The 23,983-nt window shown below is 30.2% G+C and overlaps 2 protein-coding genes and 2 pseudogenes across 4 annotated transcripts; all 4 read left to right on the top strand.

Moving 5' to 3' along the window:
• The first annotated feature begins 2,485 nt into the window (after positions 1 to 2,485).
• On the top strand, positions 2,486 to 7,374 carry LOC146907741 (putative glutathione S-transferase; annotated as a pseudogene). The gene is made up of 2 exons (XR_015020300.1): positions 2,486 to 2,863; positions 6,830 to 7,374. The product of XR_015020300.1 is annotated as a putative glutathione S-transferase (transcript).
• A 2,458-nt stretch (positions 7,375 to 9,832) lies between these two features.
• Positions 9,833 to 11,160, top strand: LOC146907740 (putative glutathione S-transferase). The gene is made up of 2 exons (XM_085729626.1): positions 9,833 to 10,205; positions 10,618 to 11,160. Exons 1-2 carry the CDS (start codon positions 9,885 to 9,887, stop codon positions 10,972 to 10,974), a joined length of 678 nt encoding a protein of 225 aa, XP_085585752.1. The 5' UTR covers positions 9,833 to 9,884; the 3' UTR covers positions 10,975 to 11,160.
• Positions 11,161 to 15,190: 4,030 nt separating this feature from the next.
• LOC146907739 (putative glutathione S-transferase) lies at positions 15,191 to 17,218 on the top strand. Its single transcript, XM_085729627.1, has 2 exons — positions 15,191 to 15,550; positions 16,639 to 17,218. Exons 1-2 carry the CDS (start codon positions 15,230 to 15,232, stop codon positions 16,993 to 16,995), a joined length of 678 nt encoding a protein of 225 aa, XP_085585753.1. The 5' UTR covers positions 15,191 to 15,229; the 3' UTR covers positions 16,996 to 17,218.
• A 1,940-nt stretch (positions 17,219 to 19,158) lies between these two features.
• LOC146907738 (putative glutathione S-transferase) lies at positions 19,159 to 21,768 on the top strand (annotated as a pseudogene). Its single transcript, XR_015020301.1, has 2 exons — positions 19,159 to 19,548; positions 21,179 to 21,768. The product of XR_015020301.1 is annotated as a putative glutathione S-transferase (transcript).
• The last annotated feature ends 2,215 nt before the right edge of the window (positions 21,769 to 23,983 follow it).

Raw genomic sequence — 23,983 nt, 5'->3', positions numbered from 1 at the left:
ATGTGGAAACGTTTTTGTTTTCAATATTTGACTGCATGTGCAAACTTTCTCAAGCTAAAATTTTGACACATTTCTTATTACCTTTTTGAATAAACACATTTCTTATTATTTTGAATCACAAAATAATTAACATCCGGCATATTTTGAAACATTCTAAAGATAAAGATCAAAGAACTCGGTTGAAAAAGCATGTGGAAACGTCTTTGTTTTCAATATTTGACTGCATGTGCAAACTCTCTAAAGCTACATATAGTTTGATGAATTATTTTCAATATTTGGATGATTTCATTTGAAACTCTTTCATGTTTACCCCTACCAGGCTATCACCACTAAGAAAAACCACAAAATATAACTAATATTCATATAGTATTAGCCAAGTCGGATATAAACATGCCAACAAAGCTCTTGTCATTAACTTCTCAATAAATAGAACACAACGATGGATAAAAAAACATTGCATAGATCCAATTTTTATCTTCTTCCCGTGTTCTTTCCGGTAGAAAGAATAGAGAAAAAACATGAGAATTCAATTGTATCTCTTTGATTTCAAACACCATTGAAAAAAAATCAAAACAATTGAGAAAATAAATGAAAAGAAAATTTGAAATAATAAAGAATTGTATTACAAATCAAAATAGTTATAATTTGTACAAATCAATACATAAAAAATAAGAATTGAATTTTTTAGAATCATGAACGGTTGAAAACCCCAACCATAATATCATGTTTCTTTAGAAAGAAAAGTTTTGCGGTATAGTAAATAAAATAAAAAATAAACATAAACAATAAAGAAGAAATAACAAAGAACATAAATAATGAACACTGCAGATCACAATGCTTCAAAATGTCACTGCAGATCACAATGCTTCTAACGTTAATTTTGCTTTACATTTATTTTTTTTTTTCTGTCAAAAAAAAATAAATGTAAAGCAAAATTAACGTTTGAAGCATTGTGATCTGCAGTGTTCATCCGAATCATTTATTTATATAGACATTTTTGCAAGGATACGTTAGTATTTTTCCATATCATGTACATTCAAAATTACGTCATCAATAGCACTATCACGGCAAATCTTTATTTAATTATTATAAAATTAAACACATTTATCAGTGTTAATGTATTTAAATGTATGTGAATGAGACCAAATAAATTTGAAACAATTTTCACGATAAATGCGTTTGGGCCATTTTAATAAAGACCATTAGTATTTTTTTTTTCTTGTGGTGGCCGGGGTTAAATCTCGGACCTTGCATATATTTATGCATTGTCCCTAGCTGAGCTAATATCACATGGACAAAGACCATTATTAATTTTTTTTTGAATAATAAAAGACCATTATTAATTTATTTGATATTCATCCTCCTAAACTAAAATTTAAATTCCATATACAAATTTAAATGATGATAAATATGATTAAATTTAAAGGCATGTGTTAAACTACACTACATTTTCCAATAATTTATTTTAAAATACATGATTGTCCATATTATAATGACTTAAATGATATGGGTTGATTTAACTAATTTTTAAAAAAAAAATGTGCGGCTGTCAATACTTAAATATAAACATATCTAAACTATTTATTTTACTCCTTTAAAAAAAAAAACTATTTCTTTTACCGATACTTAAATATGAATTTGAAAAGAAAAAAATAGTTGTTTTTGGAAAAAAAAATATTTAGTTGAAAAAAATAGTTGTTTTTGGAAAAAAAATATTTAGTTATTTAATAATTTTAGTTTTATTTTGAATTTTGAGTTTTCAACTGGGATATTTCGAAAATCGTTTGTACTTTTTATTATTACTTTTAACTCGGTTCCAACAAAATAGAGGTATATGTTTCTTTATTTTTTTATTATATTTTCTAACTCGGTTTTTAAAAAATAAATAAACATAGGTCATGTAAAAAAAACCATATCATGTAAAAATTGTTTCAATGCATGATTCTTTGACCAAATCATATCAATAATATTTTTAATCAATATGGAATATCTATTGCCATTTTTGGTTCCTGCCGTATTAATAATATTATTATTTTTGGAAAAACAATGCATCAATTTAGAATAATTTCATAAAAAAATAAACATAAAATAATAGCAATAAATACCAAATGCATAAGAATGCTTGGTTTAGTTTATAGTGCCACGTGTCATAACCATACTTTGAGAGGTTCATTAGTATTTTAGTTTATGGTGCCACATGTCATAACCAAAAGAAGAGAAAATAACTTCCATATTAGGGACTTGAAATAGGTCCTAAATTTATATAATATAGATAAGAAGTTGTTGGATTCTTCTTTATGAATATTTTTAAAATATTAAATTTTTATCAATTTTCCAATAGGTAATTAAAGATATTAAAGATAAAAAACATGCATTGGTATGTGTGACTTAATATGGGACAGAGGGAGGATAGTTTTCTAGTTTATGTTTTACTAGTTTTCTATAATTGACTACCGTATCCTTGCTCTATATATAAAAGTAAATCTTAGGAATCAATCAATGACCAAAACCAGTTGTTTGAGTGAAGAATTGAAGCTCAACGATGGCATCAAATAAGGAAGAGGTGAAGGTTTTTGGATTGGTGGAAAGTCCATTTGTAACAAGGGTGGAGATTGCTCTTAAATTGAAGGGAGTTGAATACAAATATGAGAAAGAAAAGTGGGGGAACTTTAGTGATACACTCAAAAAATACAACCCTGTTTACAAGAAAGTTCCTGTTTTTATTCATAATGATAAGCCCATATCAGAGTCGCTTGTGATTCTTGAGTATATTGATGAGACTTGGAAACAAAATCCCATATTGCCTTCTGATCCTTCCAAAAGAGCCTTGGCTCGTTTCTGGTCCAGTTTCATTGATGATAAGGTAATTACTCCCCTTTTCTATTTTTCTGTGTAACTCAAGTCCAAATTCATATATCCAACTTTAGTGAGCACGTTTGTCAAAAAAGAAAGCTTTAGTGTCCGTTTGGTTCAGCTTTGAATATAATTGATTCTGAGAGAATTGATTTATGTTTAGATACAATTATGTAGAATTGATTAAACAAAATGATTTATGTTTGGATGCAATTATGTAGAATTGCTTTTGAATGTATAATTACTAAAATAGACATAGCTAAAGGAGAATTGATAAAGAATGAGAATTGATAAAGGGCAATAAAGTAAAATAACATGTTGTAATAATAAAATATAGAAACATATACACGTTGTTCAAGGAGAATTGATTCTAGAAAAGCTAGAAGCTAGGATTTGTAGCTTCATGGAGAATTGCTTTTGGAGGATAAAAGCAATTCTGAAAAGCTGAACCAAACACGTTGTTTTTGGCTAGAATTGCTTTTGGCACTGTAGAGAATTGATTTTGGGCTAGAATTGCTTCTCAGAAGCCAAACCAAACAGGCCCAGTTAGCACTAAATAGTTGACTGAGTAAATTTGAGATCTTAGGTGTTTCCTGGGCCCATGTTGTTCAACAAAAAAAGATTGAGATCTTAGGTTCATTTGATTATCTTTGATTAACAAAATAGTCTTTTTTTAGTGTTAACCATTCGATTATCAGGAAAAATGATTCTGATAATTCGAAGTGATTTTGGGCTAGAATTGCTTCTCAGAAGCCAAACCAAACAGGCCCAGTTAGCACTAAATAGTTGACTGAGTAAATTTGAGATCTTAGGTGTTTCCTGGGCCCATGTTGTTCAACAAAAAAAGATTGAGATCTTAGGTTCATTTGATTATCTTTGATTAACAAAATAGTCTTTTTTTAGTGTTAACCATTCGATTATCAGGAAAAATGATTCTGATAATTCGAAGTTTGGCCGAAATGCAAGTAAAACATTGTCTGATCAAAAATTGTTTCAATCAGAAGTCAAACTTAGATTTTTCTGAACGATTTGCCATTTGGTGGAACCCATTACCAACCTGAGTTCAATTATTTGTTTTTTAACAAAATAATTTTGATTGCGTAAAAGAATATTTTATTTTATTTATTTAAGTAAAATGTGAAATTTAAAAATTTGAGAAAGTAGTTACAATTATAGTTTTCTCGAAGTTATTTAAAGTAAAGTCGTTAGATAGTAGTAATGAAAAGTGTGATTTTTTGTTTAATTTGACAAATATATCAAGTTAGTCTTTTAAGTTTTTAAAGTTTTAAATTTGGCTTAAATGTGTAAATAGTCCTTGCACTTTCATCACTTTTTGGGATTAGTCCCTGCATTTTTTTTTGTTTGGTTTAAGTCCCTGCACTTTGTAAAAACATTGGATTTAGTCCCTGCCGTTAATCAACCGTTAAAAAAAAGAGAAGGATAACGGAATGCCACATGGCATGCGATTATTGGGCCACGTGGCACTATACAAGTGTTTTTCCAGAATTCATTAAAAATCAAATAAACAAAAAGCTTTAATTTTTTTTAATATTTTAATAATTAATAATAATTACCAACCAACTTCATCCCGTGAATCCACGGGAAATACTTGGGTGACATTAATGTCACCGTGACATTAAATCTGGGCCACACAAAGGCCAAGATAGATGTGTTGTGTGGCCCAGATACAATGACAATGTGTGTTGTGTGGCTCAGATTTAATGTCACGGTGACATTAATGTCACCAAAGTGCTACTCTGAATCCACCATCACCACACAACCTCACCTCCTTCTTACTGTTTTGCTTCATCACCACCCAACCCATCTTTATCTTAGCTTCTTTAAAATTCAACAACCCAAAAATACAAACAACAACAATATTAAACCCAGAAATTCAACAATGAACCAATCACCATTCAAAATCCTTCAACAAACCAATAGCACTACAACAGCAAAAAAATCCCAAAATTTTCATAAGGCTTCGAAATCACAGAAAGGATCCGAAAATTCAGAAATAATAAAAATTAAAAACGAATCAAAATCCAATAACATGTTTGGGTTGTGGGAATAGGGGAATCTGAAAGAGAATATCGAAGAGTTGACTAAGATGATGAATGCGGCATCAATTTTGAAGATTGGGAGTGACGATGGATTTGGAAGATGGAGATATAGGTTCTTGTATCATTAATTTTTGTGTGAGTGAGAACTTGTTGTGGAAGAAGAATGTGAGTGAATTGGAAGGGAGCTGGTACGATTTCGAAGCTCCCGTAGAAGTTTTGTTTTCTTTTTTTCTTCAGAATTAATTGTTTTTTATGCAGATTAATTAATTAATTAATACTATTACTAATTACTTATTAATTTATGCAGATTAATTAATTAATTAATACTATTACTAATTACTTATTAATTTATAACTAAAACCACTTGTATAGTGCCACATGGCCCAATAATCGCATGCCACATGGCATTCCGTTATCGTTCTCTTTTTTTTTTAACAGATGTTTAACGGTAAGGACTAAATCCAATGTTTTTATAAAGTGCAGGGACTTAAACCAAACAAAAAAAAGTGTAGGGACTAATCCCAAAAAGTGATGAATGTGTCGGGACTATTTACACATTTAAGCCTTTAAATTTTAAATAAGTCTTTAAGTTGTTAATTTAATGCATGTATTTAAAGTTTTTTAAGCTTTTAAGTTTCAAATAGATCCTAAAAAGGGTAACGTGCATTAAATTAACAACTTAAATGACATATTTAAAACTTAAAAAAATTAAAAGGACTAACACAATAATTTTGTCAAACTTAAAAGACCAAAAAAGGTATTTGGCTTAAAATTTATCAATTATTTCTATTTTGAATCCTTTGCAAGTGTTATTCGAGCACTTGTCAGCATAACTCTTATCTTTTATGTAATGTTCTTACCGCTCTCCATGAAGAAGGGGTCTTTAATTGAAATGGAAATGTTAACTTGTGTCCTTAAGACTAAGAGCACATGTTAAGAAAACCAAATATAAAAATATAGTATTGGAAAAATTGTGCATATAACATCTAAAAAGTTTAAAAGTTTATATTCTTAATTCGAAATTTATTTTTCATTTCCTTTTTTAGTTCTTAACTTGTGCCATAAGGACTCAAGTTAACATCACCCTAATTAAAATCAAATTGAGTTTTACTATAATTAACTTAACAATAACAAATACCTATATTTTTAATTATCTTTGAAGAATTATGAGTAATTTATCTACCAATAAATGAAAATGAGTCACTTAAGTAAGTTTACAAGTAGAGTAAAATTTAGTTTGTAGATGTCACTTACAAAATTTATTCATGTGTCTAATTCTAATTGGTTGTTAAGTAAATTACCCACAATTATTCTTCAAGGGTAGCAAGGTCTTACCCTAACAATTAACGAATAACATAAGTTAATTAGTGAAAGTTAACTTTACTTACACATTGACCATAATACATAAAAATTGAATAGCTATCCTTCTTCTAAACTTCTTTTTATCAAAAATTAAAGAAAGTTACCATAGAAAACTTCCAATATAAAAACGAGGTCAAATACCTCACGCTGTCCTATATAAAAAACTTTTTTATATAGGACTAATTAGTCCTATATATAGAAAATTTCATATATAAAAATCAGGTTAAATATTATAAATCAAATAATCGATTAATTTTGTTTCAAATCAAAACTGAATAATACATCCATAAAACTTAGTTGTGAGAGTGGTGAATTTATACATACCAAGTAAATATTAAACGTTCACATAAACACATTTTAACCGAGTTTGATGAAAATAAAATCATACTCGTGCTGATATTTTCTGATTTAAAGGACTAACCTGTTATAAACATCTAACTTAAAAGACCTCATGTGATATTTGACCTAAAATCAAATTAACTAACTTATACTACTAACTAAATGTGCATAACATTTTTTTTACTTCTAATAATTACCTTAATTTGTGAGACCAGTGCTCCAATGGTGTACGGAAAGCTTGTTACACTCTTGATGAGAAAGAACGTGAGAAGAGTATTGAGGAAACAAAAGAGGCTCTTCAATTTCTTGAGAATGAGCTCAAGGACAAATTCTTTGGTGGGGAGGATATTGGCTTTGTTGACATTGCTGCCGTACTCATAGCTTTTTGGATTCCTGTTATACAAGAAGCACTTGGACTGAAATTGTTCACCAGTGAAGAATTTCCAAAGCTTTACAATTGGAGCCAAGAATTCAACAATCATCCAATTGTTAAGGAAAATTTGCCTCCTAGAGAGATCCTTTTGGCCTTCTACAAAGCTATCAAAGTCTTGTTGCTTCAAAATAGATCAATTTAAGGCCATATTACTTGTCAAATTTAAGGAAAATGTCTAAACTACTTGTTTGTCATTTTACTTTCTGTTTGAATTTTAATGTCATGCTAGATATATGCAACCTATGATTTCTCCTTGGTTAAGAAATTCTAGGATTTTGTTGTTCTTGTTAATACTATTTTAGTTATAAATCCTTATTTCAGAGAAAATGGCATACGACTTTATAACAAAATCAATTTAATTTGTACATGTTATTAGTATAAAAAAATGTACAATGATGTATGAAAATATCATTTAATGAAATTAAAACTTATATATAATTTATCATATTCATAAAATGACGTGACAACAAATCATTGAATATATATGTAAATACTTTTCATTCAAGGTGTATAAAAATTAATTTGTAACCGAATTTCATAACATTTGAAGTTATAAAATAATAATAATAATAATAATAATAATAATAATAATAATAATAATAATAATAATAATAATAATAATAATAATTTCACAATAAACTAAAACCATGCAACTAGCTTCCTTTTTAAGTCTTCACCCGAGTCAACCCACACCTCTCTTATACTATTTAATAATTATTACATGTTCGACGTCCCGTAAACTTAGTTCACTTGATAGGAGATAATGCATAATATATGCACGAATCGGAGTTCGAACTCCAGACACCCTACTTATTCACTTTTAAGGTGAATTTTTCTAACTGTCAAACTACTTGACCAAAAAAAAATTACATGTTCAACACACATATTCTATACCAGCTCATATTCAAAATAGAAATATCAAATACACATCATGTTTTTTTTTTCTTCCTCTTTTCTTTTAGGTCTTAGAAAGTCTATTAGTGAAATTTACATACTATAAATGTTGAGAACAGAAAAATTTGCGGATAAAACCCACGTTACTGTCTATCAAATGCCTATGTTGAACCAAAATGAGTTTTGTACAATACATATGAAGTTTTGATGGTAACAAAGTATAAAAGAACAATTGATAAGTTAACATGTGTTCAAGTATGCAAGTTCATAGAATTAAATTTAAATTGTTAAATAAAGTTTTGATTTTGAAAGAACAATGTTATGAGCACATTTAAGAGCATCTTAAACTTGTGAGAAGCTGAAGAGTTGGAACAGACTCTGAAGAAGTCAAGCATCTAAATGTCAGAAGACTCTGATAAAATCCAAGCATCCGAAGAAATTTAGACTCTGAAGACACGTCAACATTAGAGGACTCTGACTGATTTTGTCATCTTCTGAAGGAAAGTCACTATCAGACTCGGAATAGTACAATTTGTCTTCTTCTGACCACGTGCAAAAACAAACAAAGGCATTCAAGGACTAAGGGAATGAAACGAATAATTCCAATTGATGCAAAAGAATTTCGAATGACTACTCAACGACATTATCCAAATCAAGTAATATTCAAACGTCTTGGACCAAAATTCTCAAGGACTCAAATTTATGTGTTAGCACTCTCCAACGTCTCTCAGATCTTCCTATATATAAGGAGCTGAAAACTTGAAAAAATTATATAACTCTTTGAATTTTTACAAGTGTCTTTACCCAGTCGAAATAAATAGCGCGCAAACACTTAGAGAATTTTTTTATAAACTTTCATATCTTAAAAATTTTTAAGTCTCAGAGTTCATCTGAACTTTATTGTATTACACTCTGATTGTATATCAAGTGTAAAATCATACAATCTTTAATTTGATTAATTTAGAAAAAAGTTTTGAAAAAGAAAACATAACACTTAGAGAATTTCTTATAAACTTTCATATCTTAGAAATTCTCATGTCTTAGAGTTTATCTGAACTTTATTATATTACACCTCTTATTAGATGAGAGACTCCCAATTAAATATGCTCTTAGTCTTTGCCCAAAACTTTCTGAACACTCATTGCTTGTGGTTACGTAATCCCTTACATCACTATTTTGGGCATTCACTTAGTCAGAAATTTCTTAATAGAAAATGTAGATCGATTTCTACACCACTTGACTTGGGCAATATTACCACTGATTTCAGATATAAGTATTTTTTATTAAAAAAATCATTTTTAAATATAACAACCTTAAATTTCTATCCATCCTTAATTATAAACTATTTTTATATAAAACATCTCAAATCAAGTATTAACACGTTAATAGTAACCCAAAATTACGTGAATGGTAAGTAATCTTCAATTCATCAATGAGTAATGCTAACATCACACAAAATTTTTCGACGAAACTTCTAAGTAGATATAAATAGTATCTCCATAGTATGATTTTCTAAAAAAAACTAATTTTTGTTTGTAAATCGAAAATCATTCACACGCAGCTGCAGAGACGAATTATCAAATCTTATGGAATTTAAATAGACACCAAACTCTCTATAAAAGTTTTAACGCAATCGCATGCCCAATACTTAATTTGAACGCAAAAATCTAAAAGAGGCTGTGTCCATTTATGATGTCTCGACTCTCAACGCGTGTATCATGATCAATTTGCTTAGTAGAATACGGTTCTATATATATATATTTTATTTACTGGAATATAGTTTTCCTAGTTGACGTCCGTTTTTTGTTATATAAAAATTCCATATCTTAGAATATTAATTAATTGAACATTAATACCCCAGGCTCTATATAAAAAAGTAGATCTTAGAATCAATCAAAGAGTATTCCTAAACAGTTGTTTGAGTAAATAACTGAAGCACTAAGATGGCATCAAATAAGGAAGAGGTGAAGCTTTTTGGAATGAAGGCAAGTCCATTTGTGTGCAGGGTGGAGATTGCTCTAAAACTGAAAGGAGTTGAATACAAATATGAGGTAGAAAAGTTTAAGAACTTGAGTGATACACTCATCAATTACAACCCTGTTTATAAAAAAGTTCCTGTATTAGTTCATAATGATATGCCCCTATCAGAATCCCTTGTGATTCTTGAGTATATTGATGAGACTTGGAAACAAAATCCTATATTGCCTTCAGATTCTTATAAACGAGCCTTGGCACGTTTCTGGTCTAAGTTCATAGATGATAAAGTAATTACCCCTCTCTCTCTCTAATTTTGTTTTGTGTAACTCTAATCCAACTTCAGACACACACATAATAAGTAAATAGTCTCCTAAATATACCAATATTTGATTTTAATCCTTTTAAAATATTTCTTAGACTTTTGGTCCATCTAAAATTTTTCATCCATGAAATTAATCCCTGCTCTACATTGAGTATTATACTATTTTTCTAACGGCAAAGACTAATTTCATGGATGAAAATTTTTTGAGGGATCAAAAGACTAAATAAGGTTTTAGGGGGACTAAAATCAAATATTGGTATATTTAGGAGGATCATTTACTTATTTAACCCTATATTTTGCATACATATACATATATAATAATATAATTATAATATTTATGATTTTAATAATTATATTACCTTAATTTGTGAGACTAGTGGTTGGATGCTATAATAAAAGTTTCTTCCACTCTTGATGAGAAAGAGATTGAGAAGGGTATTGAGGAAACAGAAGTGGCTCTTCAATTTCTTGAGGATGAGCTCAAAGACAAATTCTTTGGTGGAGATGAGATTGGCCTTGTTGACATTACTGGAGTCTTCATATCGTTTTGGCTCCCCATTGTACAAGAAGTAATAGGATTGAAGTTATTCACTAGTGAGAAATTTCCCAAGTTATACAATTGGAGCCAAGACTTCAATAACCACCCAATTGTCAAGGAAAATTTGCCTCCTAGACAAGAATCCCTTTTGGCCTTCGAAAGATCTCGTTCTGAAAGTCTTGCTGCTTCAAAATAAATTAGTTTAAGGTGATATTTATTCGGGTGATTTAAGATACATGTTTAATCTACTTGTTTCTCAGTTTGGTTTTTGTTTGAATTTTCATGTCAAAATAGATATATGCAATCTATTTCTCCTTGTGTTTATCCTCTTTTGTACTTGTTAATAATAAAGAAAATAAACATGTCGCTTTTGTAACAAAAATGATTTAATTTTTTTCTTTTTTGTCTAGTAGCTCAATTACTAAAAATTGACCTTAAAGGTAATAAGTGGTGAATCCTGTTAAAAAGTTCCACATAGAACAAAAGATGGCTTGACAGTGTGGTTATAAATGGGAGCAATCCCCACCTCACAAGCCGATTTTGTAGGGTTGTGTTAGGCTCAACCATGATTTTTAATATGGTATCAGAGCCTCCGTTATGATCAATTGGGACACCTACTAATAAGTTTCGGCTATCACGGTATCAGAGCCTCCATTAAGATCTGTTAGGTCACATGCTATCAGGTTTCCGCTATCGGGTCACCCATCATTTATGTCCACGAACCAAACTTGTGGTCGTGAGGGGTGTGTTAAAGAGTCTCACATCAAACAAAAGATGTCATGAACATGTGTTTATAAGTAGGAGCAATCCTCACCTCACAATCCGATTTTGTGGGGTTTAGTTAGGCTCACCCACAATTTTTAAGAAATCTGAGGTTTAAACTTTGGTCCCTACATATTGAAATGTACATATTAACTGAATTATATTTACATGGACAAATTTTTTTTTTTTGTATAATAATGTCACAATATATCTTGCGGAACAAAAAGATGATGATCTTGGGAAAGGGTCGATGCCTTTTGGGAGAGATTTATGGTTTGGGAAAATTGGGAAACGCATGAGCGGTTGAGTCTTTGTGAGAAACTTTGGTGAATTTTAAGAGACCAAAAGAGGAGATCTTTAGAAAATCAAAGGCTAATGGTTGGTTCATTTTGGGGTTAGATTCTGGAGTTGAAAAACAATTTGTAAACACATTGGATAAGGGAATCATTGTGTCTCTTGGTCACAGAAGAGATTCAAGAAAATGGTCGAAATTAAGACTTCTCTCGAAGACTTGCTGAAGCTAACTTATATTAATTATTTTGTATCTCTTTGTAAAGAAACTTTTTATTGGTGAAGTGGAGATCTCTCTCCTCTTGACGTAGAACATTGTTGGGTTGAGCTAGCTGGACAAATTCTTGATGTGTTGTTCTTTATTCTCTACTCCTTTTATCATGATGTTCTTTGGTTCAATTTTGATTTACATCTGGTTGCTAGATTAGATCTAGATATGTTGTTGTTACATGTAACTGTTTGGTTGTTGGTTGCTATTGATACTTGCTTCAGATGTCTAAATTTATTAGTTTGATTGAGTTCCATATTCACAATAATACTTATAGGTAAACGTCTACACATCTTGAGGCAATCTCCGGATCATTTATATGATAATGACAATTAAAGAAAAACCTTAAAAAAAGACCAATATTTAAGAGTATGTTTGATATGCCAAACAAGTACTATACAGAACATGACAACACAAGATATACTGAATAATTTTTGGTTTTTTAATGGACGTGAAAATTTTGGTGTTTAGACAACTTCTACGTGAGGACAAAAATTTGTGTTGTAGTTTAATGAGGGACAAGAAATTCAGTTGTAGTCATGTCCCTTGCCTCCAATCTACCTTGCCCTTGAAACAGTTTTACAAATTAAACATTATATAGTTGAACTTGTCATGTCTTGTCATTCATTTTTAGTAGATCGAATACACTCTAAATCTAAATTAAAATAAAGATAAATTGTATAAATAAAATAGAATTTCCTCTAAAAAAAATTAGCGAAAAGATGGGCACTCACGTGTCCGTCTTTCCGCTCTTTTTATTCCGCTAATGTTTGAAAATTATAAACGGTGTTTTGAAAAAAGGAGTGTTTGGATATGGAGAGTGGATCTGCGGTGGTTGTTGTTGGCTTAGAGAGAAGTCAGAGAAAAGTTTGCTAGAGAGAGGCAAATAACTTCATCTAAAAGATCGGCTTTCAATAAAGTCATATTTGTTGGCATAGGTACTCTGTCGTTTTATACTATTAACATGGATGATGTGAGTTTGTTTGCAAATTCATCGTTTTTGGTTTTAGCGACTTTAAATTTTTATTGTATTGATCGACTCTATCGAATTAAAAGAATGGATATTGTTAACTTTCTGTAAAAAAAATAAAATTATTGCAGACAAAGTTACACGTGCGATAGACGTGTTCTATACTAGTTCAAATTCAAATAGAAATATCAAATACACATCATGTTTTTCTTTATTTTTTTTCTTTACTTTTAGGTTTTAGAAAGTCTATTAGCAAAATTCACACACTATAATGCTGAGAACATGAAAATTGCAAGTAAAACCCACGTTACTACATATCAGAGGTCTCGATGCAATTTTTTACTATCTAAGTTGAACTTACATGATTGTTTTTCTTAATATATTTAGAAAAAAATAAAAGACTTATAAAAAGCAATAAAGATAGTATATGACAACCTTTTTTTTTGAAGGAGTATATGACAACCTTTTGTTGCATTAAAGCTTAATCAAATTATTTATCAAAGAGGACCTTATGAGTAGGGGTGGACAAAAACCCGGGACCTGTCCGGACCCGCACAGTCCGAACCGAAATTGGAAGAAATTGACGGGTCTAGTCGGATTACGGGTCAGATAACCCGAAGAATCGGGTTCATATGGTTCTACACGGTTAGGAACGGAGGTTAAGAATTGGCCCATCCGAACCCGCACCCGACCGAAACTGGAATATACTATAGGAAACTGGCTAAATTACACAATCATTTAAGTTATTTAATTGTAAAACATTGGTCATTTAAGTTTTTTCGTACCGCTTAGGTCATTTAACTGTAACAATCTAAGGAATTTCAGATTTTAAAAATGTAAGTTAAGTTACAATTAAATAATTTAAAGGACCTAAATGGTACGAAAAACTTATTGGACTAACTTGTAACAATTAAATAACTTAAAAGATGCATGTAGTACGATTTTTTTTTTTAAAGATCAACTTATTATATTAAATAACTTAAAATATCTATGGTGTAATTAATCTAAACTAAAAAAAGCTCTTAAATAAATCTCACTGGTATGTACTTTAATGCGTGCATTTTGAAAATAAATAGTAAAAAGAATTTGAAGATAACAAGAGTCACATAAATTTTCCTTAAAAAAGAAAAATCACATAAATTTAAGATAGTGAGACCAACTTTATCTATTCTCTTTCCTATTTCAGTCATTGAATCTTTTTTTTTTCTTTTTTAAAGGTCAAAAAGAGCACAGATATATTAACAAACCAACACATACTACTTCAGCACAAGGTGTACTGAAGAACGCCTGTCAAAGATTTAAAGTACAAGGAATTACAGTAGCAAAATGAAAAAACAGAACAAACAAGCTAGGTAACTGCAATCAAACAGTTAATAGGATCAAGCTTCTATAATTGGTAATCAACTTCAAACAAAACGTATTTCACTTTAAACCATCAGTATGACTAAAACTTACACTTTTTACAAATAACGTGTATGTTATTCTCCTTGCGGTGAAAAACACGCAAGTTGCGTTCTTTCCAAATAATCTAACCCACGTAAATGATCCTTATATGGATGAATGGTAACTAATAGGGATCTATTTATTTTTCTCTAATAAAATTCTTAATAGAATGGAGTCTCTATTGAAAAAAGATTCTCAGTTGAAGATGCTGAGTCTTTATAGAGAGTAGTTGCGTCTAAGGATAAAACCGATACGGTTTTGTTTGCCCTAAACTTTCTCAACACTCATTGTACGTAATCCCTTGCATCACTGTTTATCCATTAATTCTTTAAGTCTCACTCCCTCCGATCCGTTGCAAAATATAAGCTAAGGTGAATCGGGCAAAATTGATGTATATTTAATTCAAAATTTAATCCAAACTTTGACCCACTGTTACATATATATTTTATAATGGATAGACTCCCTTCTTTTAATATTTTTTTTTCATTTGTGTATGTGTTCATATAAAAATTATTTGGGGTATGATCAAGCCATTTATGGTGTCTCTACGCGTGTATCGAAAGATTAGTTTGCTTAAGTACAATTTTATAATCTTTTTAATTGAATATAGTTTTCCTATTTGACTTCCATTTTTTGTTGAATAAAAATCCATGTTCTATATATAAATAAAAGTAGATCTTAGGAATCAATCAAAGAGTAAAAATCTTAAGCACTACGATGGCATCAAATAAGGAAGAGTTGAAGCTTTTTGGAATGAAGGGAAGTCCATTTGTGTGCAGGGTGGAGATTGCTCTAACATTGAAGGGAGTTGAATACAAATATGAGGTAGAAAAGTTTGGGAATTTAAGTGATACACTCATCAAATACAACCCTGTTTATAAAAAAGTTCCTGTATTAGTTCATAATGATATGCCCCTATCAGAGTCCCTTGTGATTATTGAATATATTGATGAGACTTGGAAACAAAACCCTATACTGCCTTCTGATCCTTACAAAAGAGCCTCGGATCGTTTCTGGTCAAACTTCATAGATGGCAAGGTAAATGACCTCCCTCTCTTTATTTTTGTTTGTGTAACTCTAATCCAACTTCACAAACACATACATTTTTTCTTTGAGAGGACATACACACACATATATACAGTTAAATATGTTTTGGTTCCTATAAATACACCAACTTTTCGTTTTGGTCCCTCTAAAATTTTCCTTCGACTTTTAGTCTTTATAAAATTTTCAATCACCACTTTTGCTTCTTATTATTTTTAAGACAAATCATGAGTGGCCTTTGTATTTTTCAATGAAAATGTGTAGAACATTGTAAAAATCTCTTCAAAAAAAAAGAATTTTTTAACAAAACATGAATTAAATATGAATTTTTAATCGCAAAAAATATAAAAATTTATATTTAATTCATGTGTTTACTTAAAAGGAATGACCAAAAGTGAAGATGAAAAACTTTTAAGGGACAAAAAGTCGAAGAAATGTTTTTAGAGACGGTAAAACAAAGAGTTGGTAAATTTATACCAATATATATATATATATATATATATATATATATATATATATATATATATGGGATTTGCTAGGATACACCCACTAGTTTTTATTAAGGTGTGTTTTAGCAAAGATATAACTAAAAAGTTGTTAAATACACCTTAAGGTGAAAGTTGCTAAAACACACCTTCTAAAAAAATAAGTGGGTGTATGTTAGCAACTCCTATAGGCATTTGCTAGGATACACCCACTTATTTTTTAGAAGGTGTGTTTTAGCAAGTTATAACTAAAAAGTAGTTAAATACTCCTTCCGGTCACTATTATAAGCAAATTTTAACTTTTTAGGTTCATTTAATAGATGATGTATGTGGCCTACAATGTAGACCATATACATCATTTATTGAATGAATCTAAAAAGTAGAAATTTGCTTATAATAATGACCGGAGGGAGTACACCTTAAGGTGTAGCTTGCTAAAACACTCCCACATAAAAACTAGTGGGTGTGTTCTAGCAAATCCCTATATATATATATATATATATATATATATATATATATATATATATATATATATATATATATATATAATATTTTAATTCTTATGATTTTAATAATTACCTTAATTTGTGAGACTAGTGGTTTGATGCTATACAAAAAGTTTCATTCACTCTTGATGAGAAAGAGCTTGAGATGGGTATTGAGGAAACAGAAGTGGCTCTTCAATTTCTTGAGGATGAGCTCAAGGACAAGTTCTTTGGCGGAGAAGAGATTGGCCTTGTTGACATTACTGGAGTCTTCATATCTTTTTGGCTCCCCATTGTACAAGAAGTAATAGGACTGAAGTTGTTCACTAGTGAGAAATTTCCAAAGTTATACAATTGGAGCCAAGACTTGAACAATCATCCAATTGTCAAGGAAAAATTGCCTCCTAGACAAGAAACCCTCTTGTCCTTCGAAAGATCTCGTTCTGAAATTCTTGCTGCTTCAAAATAAATTAGTTTAAGGTTATATTTATTTGGGTGATTTAGGATAAATGTTTAATCTACTTGTTTCTCAGTTTGGTTTTTGTTTGAATTTTCATGTCAAAATAGATATATGCAATCTACTATTTCTCCCTTTATTTTTACAATATCTACTATTTCTCCTTGTTTTATCCTCTTATGTACTATTCTTGTTAATAATAAAGAAAATAAACATGTCGCTTTTATAACAAAAATGATTTAATTTTTTTTTTTTTGTCAATGGTTGGTTCATTTTGGGGTTAGATTCTAGAGTTAGAAAACAATTTGTAAACATATTGGGTAGGGAAATCATTGAGTCTCTTGATCACGTAACAAATTCAAGAAAAGGGTAGAAATTAAGACTTCTCTCAAAGACTTGATGAAGCTAACTTATAGTAACTATTTTGTATCTCTTTGTAAAGAAATTCTTTATTGGTGAAGTGTGAGATCTCTCTCCTCTTGACGTAGGACATTGTTGGGTCGAGCTAGACGGACAAATTCTTGATGTGTTGTTCTTTATTCTCTACTCCTTTTATCATGATGTTCTTTGGTTCAATTTTGATTTTGATTTACATTTGGTTGCTAGATTAAATCTAGATATGTTGTTGTTGCGTGTAACTGTTTGGTTTTTGGTTGCTATTGATACATGCTCCATATGTCTAAATTTATTAGTTTGATTGAGTTCCATATTCACAATAATGCTTATAGGTAAACGTCTACACATCTTGCAGTAATCCCCCGATTATTTCTATGATAATGACAATTAAAGAAAAACCTTAAAAAAAAAAGACCAATGTTTAAGAGTGTGTTTGATCTGCTAAACAATAAGTACCATACAAAATAGCACAACTCAAGACATAACAACACATGACAATCTTTTATGATAATGAATAATTTTTTATTTTTTTATGGACAAGAAAATTTTGGTGTTTTAGACAACTTCTACGTGAGAAAAAAAGTTGTGTTGTAGTTTAGCGAGGGACAAAAAATTTAGTTTTTGTTATGTCCTTTACCTCCAATCTATCTTACCCCCTGAAATAGTCTTACGAATCAAACATTATACAATTGAACTTGTCATGTCTTGTCTTTTATTTTTTAGGAGATCAAATACACCCTAAATCTAAATTAAAATAAAGATCAATTGTATAAATAAAACAAAGAATTGGAGAAATATATATAGTAATGTAATTTCTCCTAGGTCTAAATGTTATGTTTACAAAGAATGATTTTATCATTCAAAAAGACTTAGCGGCACAGCTTGTTGTTCGTTTGCTTTCCATTTGTAATTTTCGCATATATATATATATATATATTTATATATATTTGATTACTGTTCACGTATGTAAACACAAGATAATAACAACTGGTGAGTTGCTCAGTGAAATGTCCCAAGTGGAATTTCAAGAGCACTCTGAAATGTCCCAAGTGGAATTTCAAGCCCATTAAGTTGTGATACAGAGCTTCTCAATGGTTGTCTGGCTCGAGTACGGTCACGCGTGAAGTAGGCTGCAACTCGTCCATAACGGGGCACATAAAATTGAGACGCGCTTTTCAGAGACGTTGGTCGTCCGTACAAGACACGTGGAATCAGGGCATGCGTAATTTGAATGGGATCACAACAAGTTTATCTGAATAGTCCAGTTTCGGACGAGCTCGACATGGTTTATGTCACTTGAACAATTAAACCAATGTTGACTAAGAACGATATGAGCTTGCATTACTTGAACAATCAAACCAGTGTTGAGTGAGGACAGACTGAGTTGACATGATTTGAACTGTCAAAACAATGTTGAGTGCGGACGAGCTGAGCTAACGTGACTTGAATAGTTAAACCAATGTTGAGTGAGGACAAGTTGAACTGACGTACATAGCCAAATCAGTGTTGAGTGAGATCTTGTTAGTCGATCAAATAAAATATTACAAGTCGCTAGTCCAATTACCTTTATTTCCTCTTCTGATTCAACCATCTAGTCAAATGAAGTTAACACAACACACGCGTCTACTTTACATTTCCTTCGAATAAATCGTTGCGTATCAAAAACGATTTACATTTCCTTCCACATTTGTAATTAAAAATTAATTAATACGGTGTAGTTTGACTTATCATTTGTGTTGAATAAAAATTTTGTCTATAATTGTCAAAAATATATTCCTGGCTCTATATAAAAGTAGATCTTAGATGATCCAAAAACAGTTGTTTTAAGTAAAGGATTGAAGAGCAACGATGACATCAAACAAGGAAGAGGTAACCCTTTTTGGATTGGTGGAAAGTCCATTTGTAACAAGGGTGGAGATTGCTCTAAAATTGAAGGGAGTCGAATACAAGTATGTGGAAGAAAAGTGGGGGAACTTGAGTGATACCCTCAAAAATTACAACCCTGTTTATAAGAAGGTTCCTGTATTAGTTCATAATGATAAGCCTATATCAGAATCCCTTGTTATTCTCGAGTATATTGATGAAACTTGGAAACAAAATCCAATATTGCCTTCAGATCCTTACAAAAGAGCCTTGGCTCGTTTCTGGACCAAGTTCATAGATGATAAGGTAATTTCTCTCCTCTTCTAATATTTTCTGCTTAGTTCTTTGATCCGTATATGTGGGTATGTGTGGATGATAAGCTAATATTTACTCTGCCATATTCCCTTTAGCATAACTTAGATGGTAAAAACATTGAATTATGCTAGTCGGGGTTCGAATATCAGATTTCTCATTTATTCACTTTAATAGATCAATATCTAATCACTAAACTACTTTATTAAAAAAAATTACTCCACTCTTCTATTTTTCTTTGTGTAACTCTAGTACAAGGAGAAATATTTGAATGCTCACAGCCTCGAATAAAAACCATTTAGACATCGACATAAAATATGTTATGTAATTATGGATTGAATATGTTTTTGATTTATATAAATATTTTAATTTTTCGTTTTAGTCACCTAAAAGTTTCCTTCGACTTTTAGTTCTCCAAAAGTTTTTTTCCTACAATTTTAGTCTTTGCTTTTAAGTCATGTCATGAGTCTTTGCATGAAAGTTTAAAAAATTAAAAAAATCTCTTAAAAAACAAAAGAATTTTTTAACCAAACATAAATTAATGTGAATTTTTAACCTATTCATATATTATTATTATTATTATTATTATTATTATTATTATTTTCTTTTACAATTTTTAAATCATTTTTGTGCGAGCCTAAATAATTTGTGATTCAACAAGTGTTTTCCTAGTCCAAGTTCGTATATTTGAGATCATAGGTGTGTCTTTAGACCTTGTTTTTTTTTTTGAAGAGACTAAAATGAATTATATTACCACATCAAATAGGCCTTTCTAGCACAAGGTGTGCAAAGGTAGAAACACCTGAAAACAAGTCTGAATAATATTTACAAGGCAAACGCCAAAGCACCAAAAGGCAACCAGAAAAAGGAGAGAAGCAACTAGCATATGCCTAGAATAGAGAACGGACTAAGCCACCAACCATGGTAATTGAGGGGAAGACTGACATGTTTCCCCTTCAACCACATGAAGGTACTATTTTATCTTAGGGATTAAGATACTATTTATTGTTGATTGATGAAAAAGATGTAAAATAAACATGAGTATGATAAAAAGAAATTAATGTAATTGAAAATACAAAAAAGGTCTTATAAAAAGGGACAAAAAATTCCCAAAAAGATCTTATATTTAGGGGCGAAGATATCCCCTCATTGTGACCTTTAATTTTTTATTAATTTTTAATTCTCTCTTATATTTATAAAAAAAAAAAAAGCACTCTTTCCTTGAAAAGGGTTCCTTAAATTGAGCTCAAACTTAGTTATATTGACATAGGAAAATATTTTGTGTACCTTTGGGGTGCATACATCGTAAGAGATAAAGAGACATGATGAAGTGGTGTGATAGATATGATAAGTTGATAATGTGATATGAAGAGAAAGATAAAAACAAAATAAGTTGTTGAGGGAGTGTAGAAAATTAATTATGAGTATACACATATCTTTGGTTATTCTTCTAATTTTTTTTATAAAAACTTCCAAAATATAAATTAATTTATCTACTTATACTGCAACTAACTAAATGTATAACATTCCTTAAAAAATAAAAATAAAAACTCTGTGCATAGCATATATATTTTTTTCTTTTAACATGTATAATTTTAATAATTAGTTTAATTTGTGAGGACAGTGTTTGAATGTTATGCGAAAGTTGCTTTCACTCTTGCCGAGAAAGAACGTGAGAATGCTATTGAGGAAATGGAAGTGGCTCTTCAATTTCTCGAGAATGAGCTCAAGGACAAATTCTTTGGTGGGGACGAGATTGGCATTGTTGACATTACTGCAGCCTTCATAGCATTACAAGAAGCAATGGGATTGAAGTTGTTCACTAGTGAGAAATTTCCCAAGCTATTCAATTGGAGCCAAAACTTCAATAACCACCCAATTGTCAAGGAAAAACTCCCTCCCAAAGAAACTTATTTGGCTTTCTACAAAGCTCGTTTAGAAAGTCTTGCTGCTTCAAAATAGATTAAATGGGGATTTAAGAAGAAATATATAAACTATTTGTTTGTCATTTTAGTTTATGTTTAAATTTTCGTGTCATATTAGATATATGCAATCTATATGATTTCTCCTTGTTTAAAAAGTTCTAGGATTTAACCAAGGTTCTGATTTCAAATTCAGTTTGCGCATGCAACAACGGAAGATTAGTATGGCAAGTTGTACGTGGAGGATACTCTATTTATGGCAAAAAAATATCTAGGATTCTGACCTTGTTTATACTATTTGTTAATATAGAAAATCTTTATTCCCATTAAATTAAATAGCACCGTAGTACCAGGACTGTCTTGAATAATTTAAAGGCCCCGTTTTGATTTTAAAAGTTGACCCCTAATATAAAACACCATAGAAACAATTTTTTTATGTAAATTATAAATAACATTCAAAATTTGTTAAAAGACATCAATTGTATGTTACTTAAAGATGCAAGCCTTTTTTTTTGTTAATTAAGAACATGGACCCAAAAAACAGTAAGGCAATGTAGAGAAAAATAATTGACTAAAATAATTAATAATTATTATTAAAAAAGTAGTAACTCGGTAGGTGTTGAACGAACCAAAGAGCTTGCAACAAAATGCTTTAACCTTTACCACTGAACCATAGAACCACAATCTTAACTCCTTAACCTTCTTAATATATAACTTATTTATTTAGGTCTTATATATTTTAAAAAAATATTTTGGGCCCCAAATTTTTTGAGACCCAGTGGTGTAGCCCAGCCTCGACGGGCTATGGACCGGCCCTGCGTAGCGCGTCATTTTATAACGAAATCAACCTAGTATGTATATATATATATATATATATATATATATATATATATATATATAGAGAGAGAGAGAGAGAGAGAGAGAGTATATCAATTTAGTGTATATATGATGTTAGTATATAAAAATTTGTACAATGGTATGTTACAAAATTATTTAATGAATTTAAGGAAAATTATATTGATCTCCCTTTGAGAATGTTGAAATGTAACACACACCTCTTCTATTTATTAAAACGGCACTAACCTCCCATCAACACCAATTCTATTACCGTTAATGATGAAATAAGAAATAGAAAGGGAAATCAAAAGTCTTTCCAACACTTGCATATTTTGATTTGCTTGTATAGAAACATTGCCTCCTTTCTTCCCTAAAAGATTAGATCCCACAATACAAAACATGAAGGAAATTGTAAGAATTTTTCATCACAAGAAGCATAACGGCGAAATACCAATAGGATGTAGTCCACACCACTACTTGGTTCATCATGAATCTAAAACTATTATTTAAATCTATGTAATTGAATACCAAACAGAGTAAGATACTTTGAGTTTGAGATATATCACACCTCTTTGTGCATTTGAGGAAAATGGCTAAAGAGGTTTAAGTTCCTGCTCAGTGCTCACAAAGGCGTTATGTGATTTGCAACACATCGGCTCTCATATACTAATATTCTCATACCGTGGCCACAGGGTGTTTTTTCAAAATGTTTAGGATGGATTATAGGTTCCAATGGCTCCTATGGTTTTGCTCTTGATTTAAGTTTTTGTATTTTCAGTTGTTTAATTTCATGTTAACGGTGTCACAACAAAATTGGTGTTGAGGGGAGGTTACTGCCTTTTTGACAAATAGAGGGGGTGTTTGTTACATTTCAACAAACTTTAAGGGAGTTTAATACAATTTTTCCATGAATTTAAGACTAATATCATTTTTTTTCATACTCATTAAATGATATGACAACACATCATCTATCATATGTAATTTTTTGTACACTTAAGATGAATAAAAATCAAATTGTAACCAAATTATATAATATTTTAAAATTATATAACATGATAATGATTTTTAAAAAAAGAATGCAATAAGGAATGGTGAACGAATACAATGTTTGAGAGAATAAGGACAAGATTTTGCAACTCGAGAGTTTACCTCAACTCGTTTAGGTTAGGTAAACTCGACTCGAGAACTCGTACGAATTTACCTAAAATTAAAATTATATAAAATTTATTATATGCATGACATATATAAGCTAATATAATATTGTAAATATGTCAATAGTGCAAAATATGACTTAATTACAAAGGCAAATCATACCAAACTACCATAATAAAACGTTATGCTCAACTTAGCATCAAAATACAAAAATTAATGCACAAAATAATAAGTTTCATAAGTCTCTAAGTTTAAGTCATCCATTAAACCATCCAAAAAAGCAAAATTTCACAAGTTCCTAAACGTTTAAGTCTTTGTGCTTGTAGAAAAGGAATTAAGTTTTTAAAAAAATGGGCCTTTTTTATTTTTTTTTAAGATGTAAACTCGTAAAATTCGGTAAACTCGGTCGAGTTTACAGAAGTTTACCGATTGTTAACTCAGTCAAACTCGTCAAAACTTCCGATTTTACTAGAAATAGAGTTTACCTCGAAGTTAACACGATTTTGGTATTTAAAAAC

Source organism: Medicago sativa, chromosome 7, assembly GCF_051527215.1.
Source record: "Medicago sativa cultivar Bolivia chromosome 7, Bolivia_mono, whole genome shotgun sequence".
Taxonomy (NCBI): Eukaryota; Viridiplantae; Streptophyta; class Magnoliopsida; order Fabales; family Fabaceae; genus Medicago; species Medicago sativa.
The sequence above is the reverse complement of the archived record's forward strand: the minus strand, read 5'-3'. Positions and strand labels throughout refer to the sequence as shown.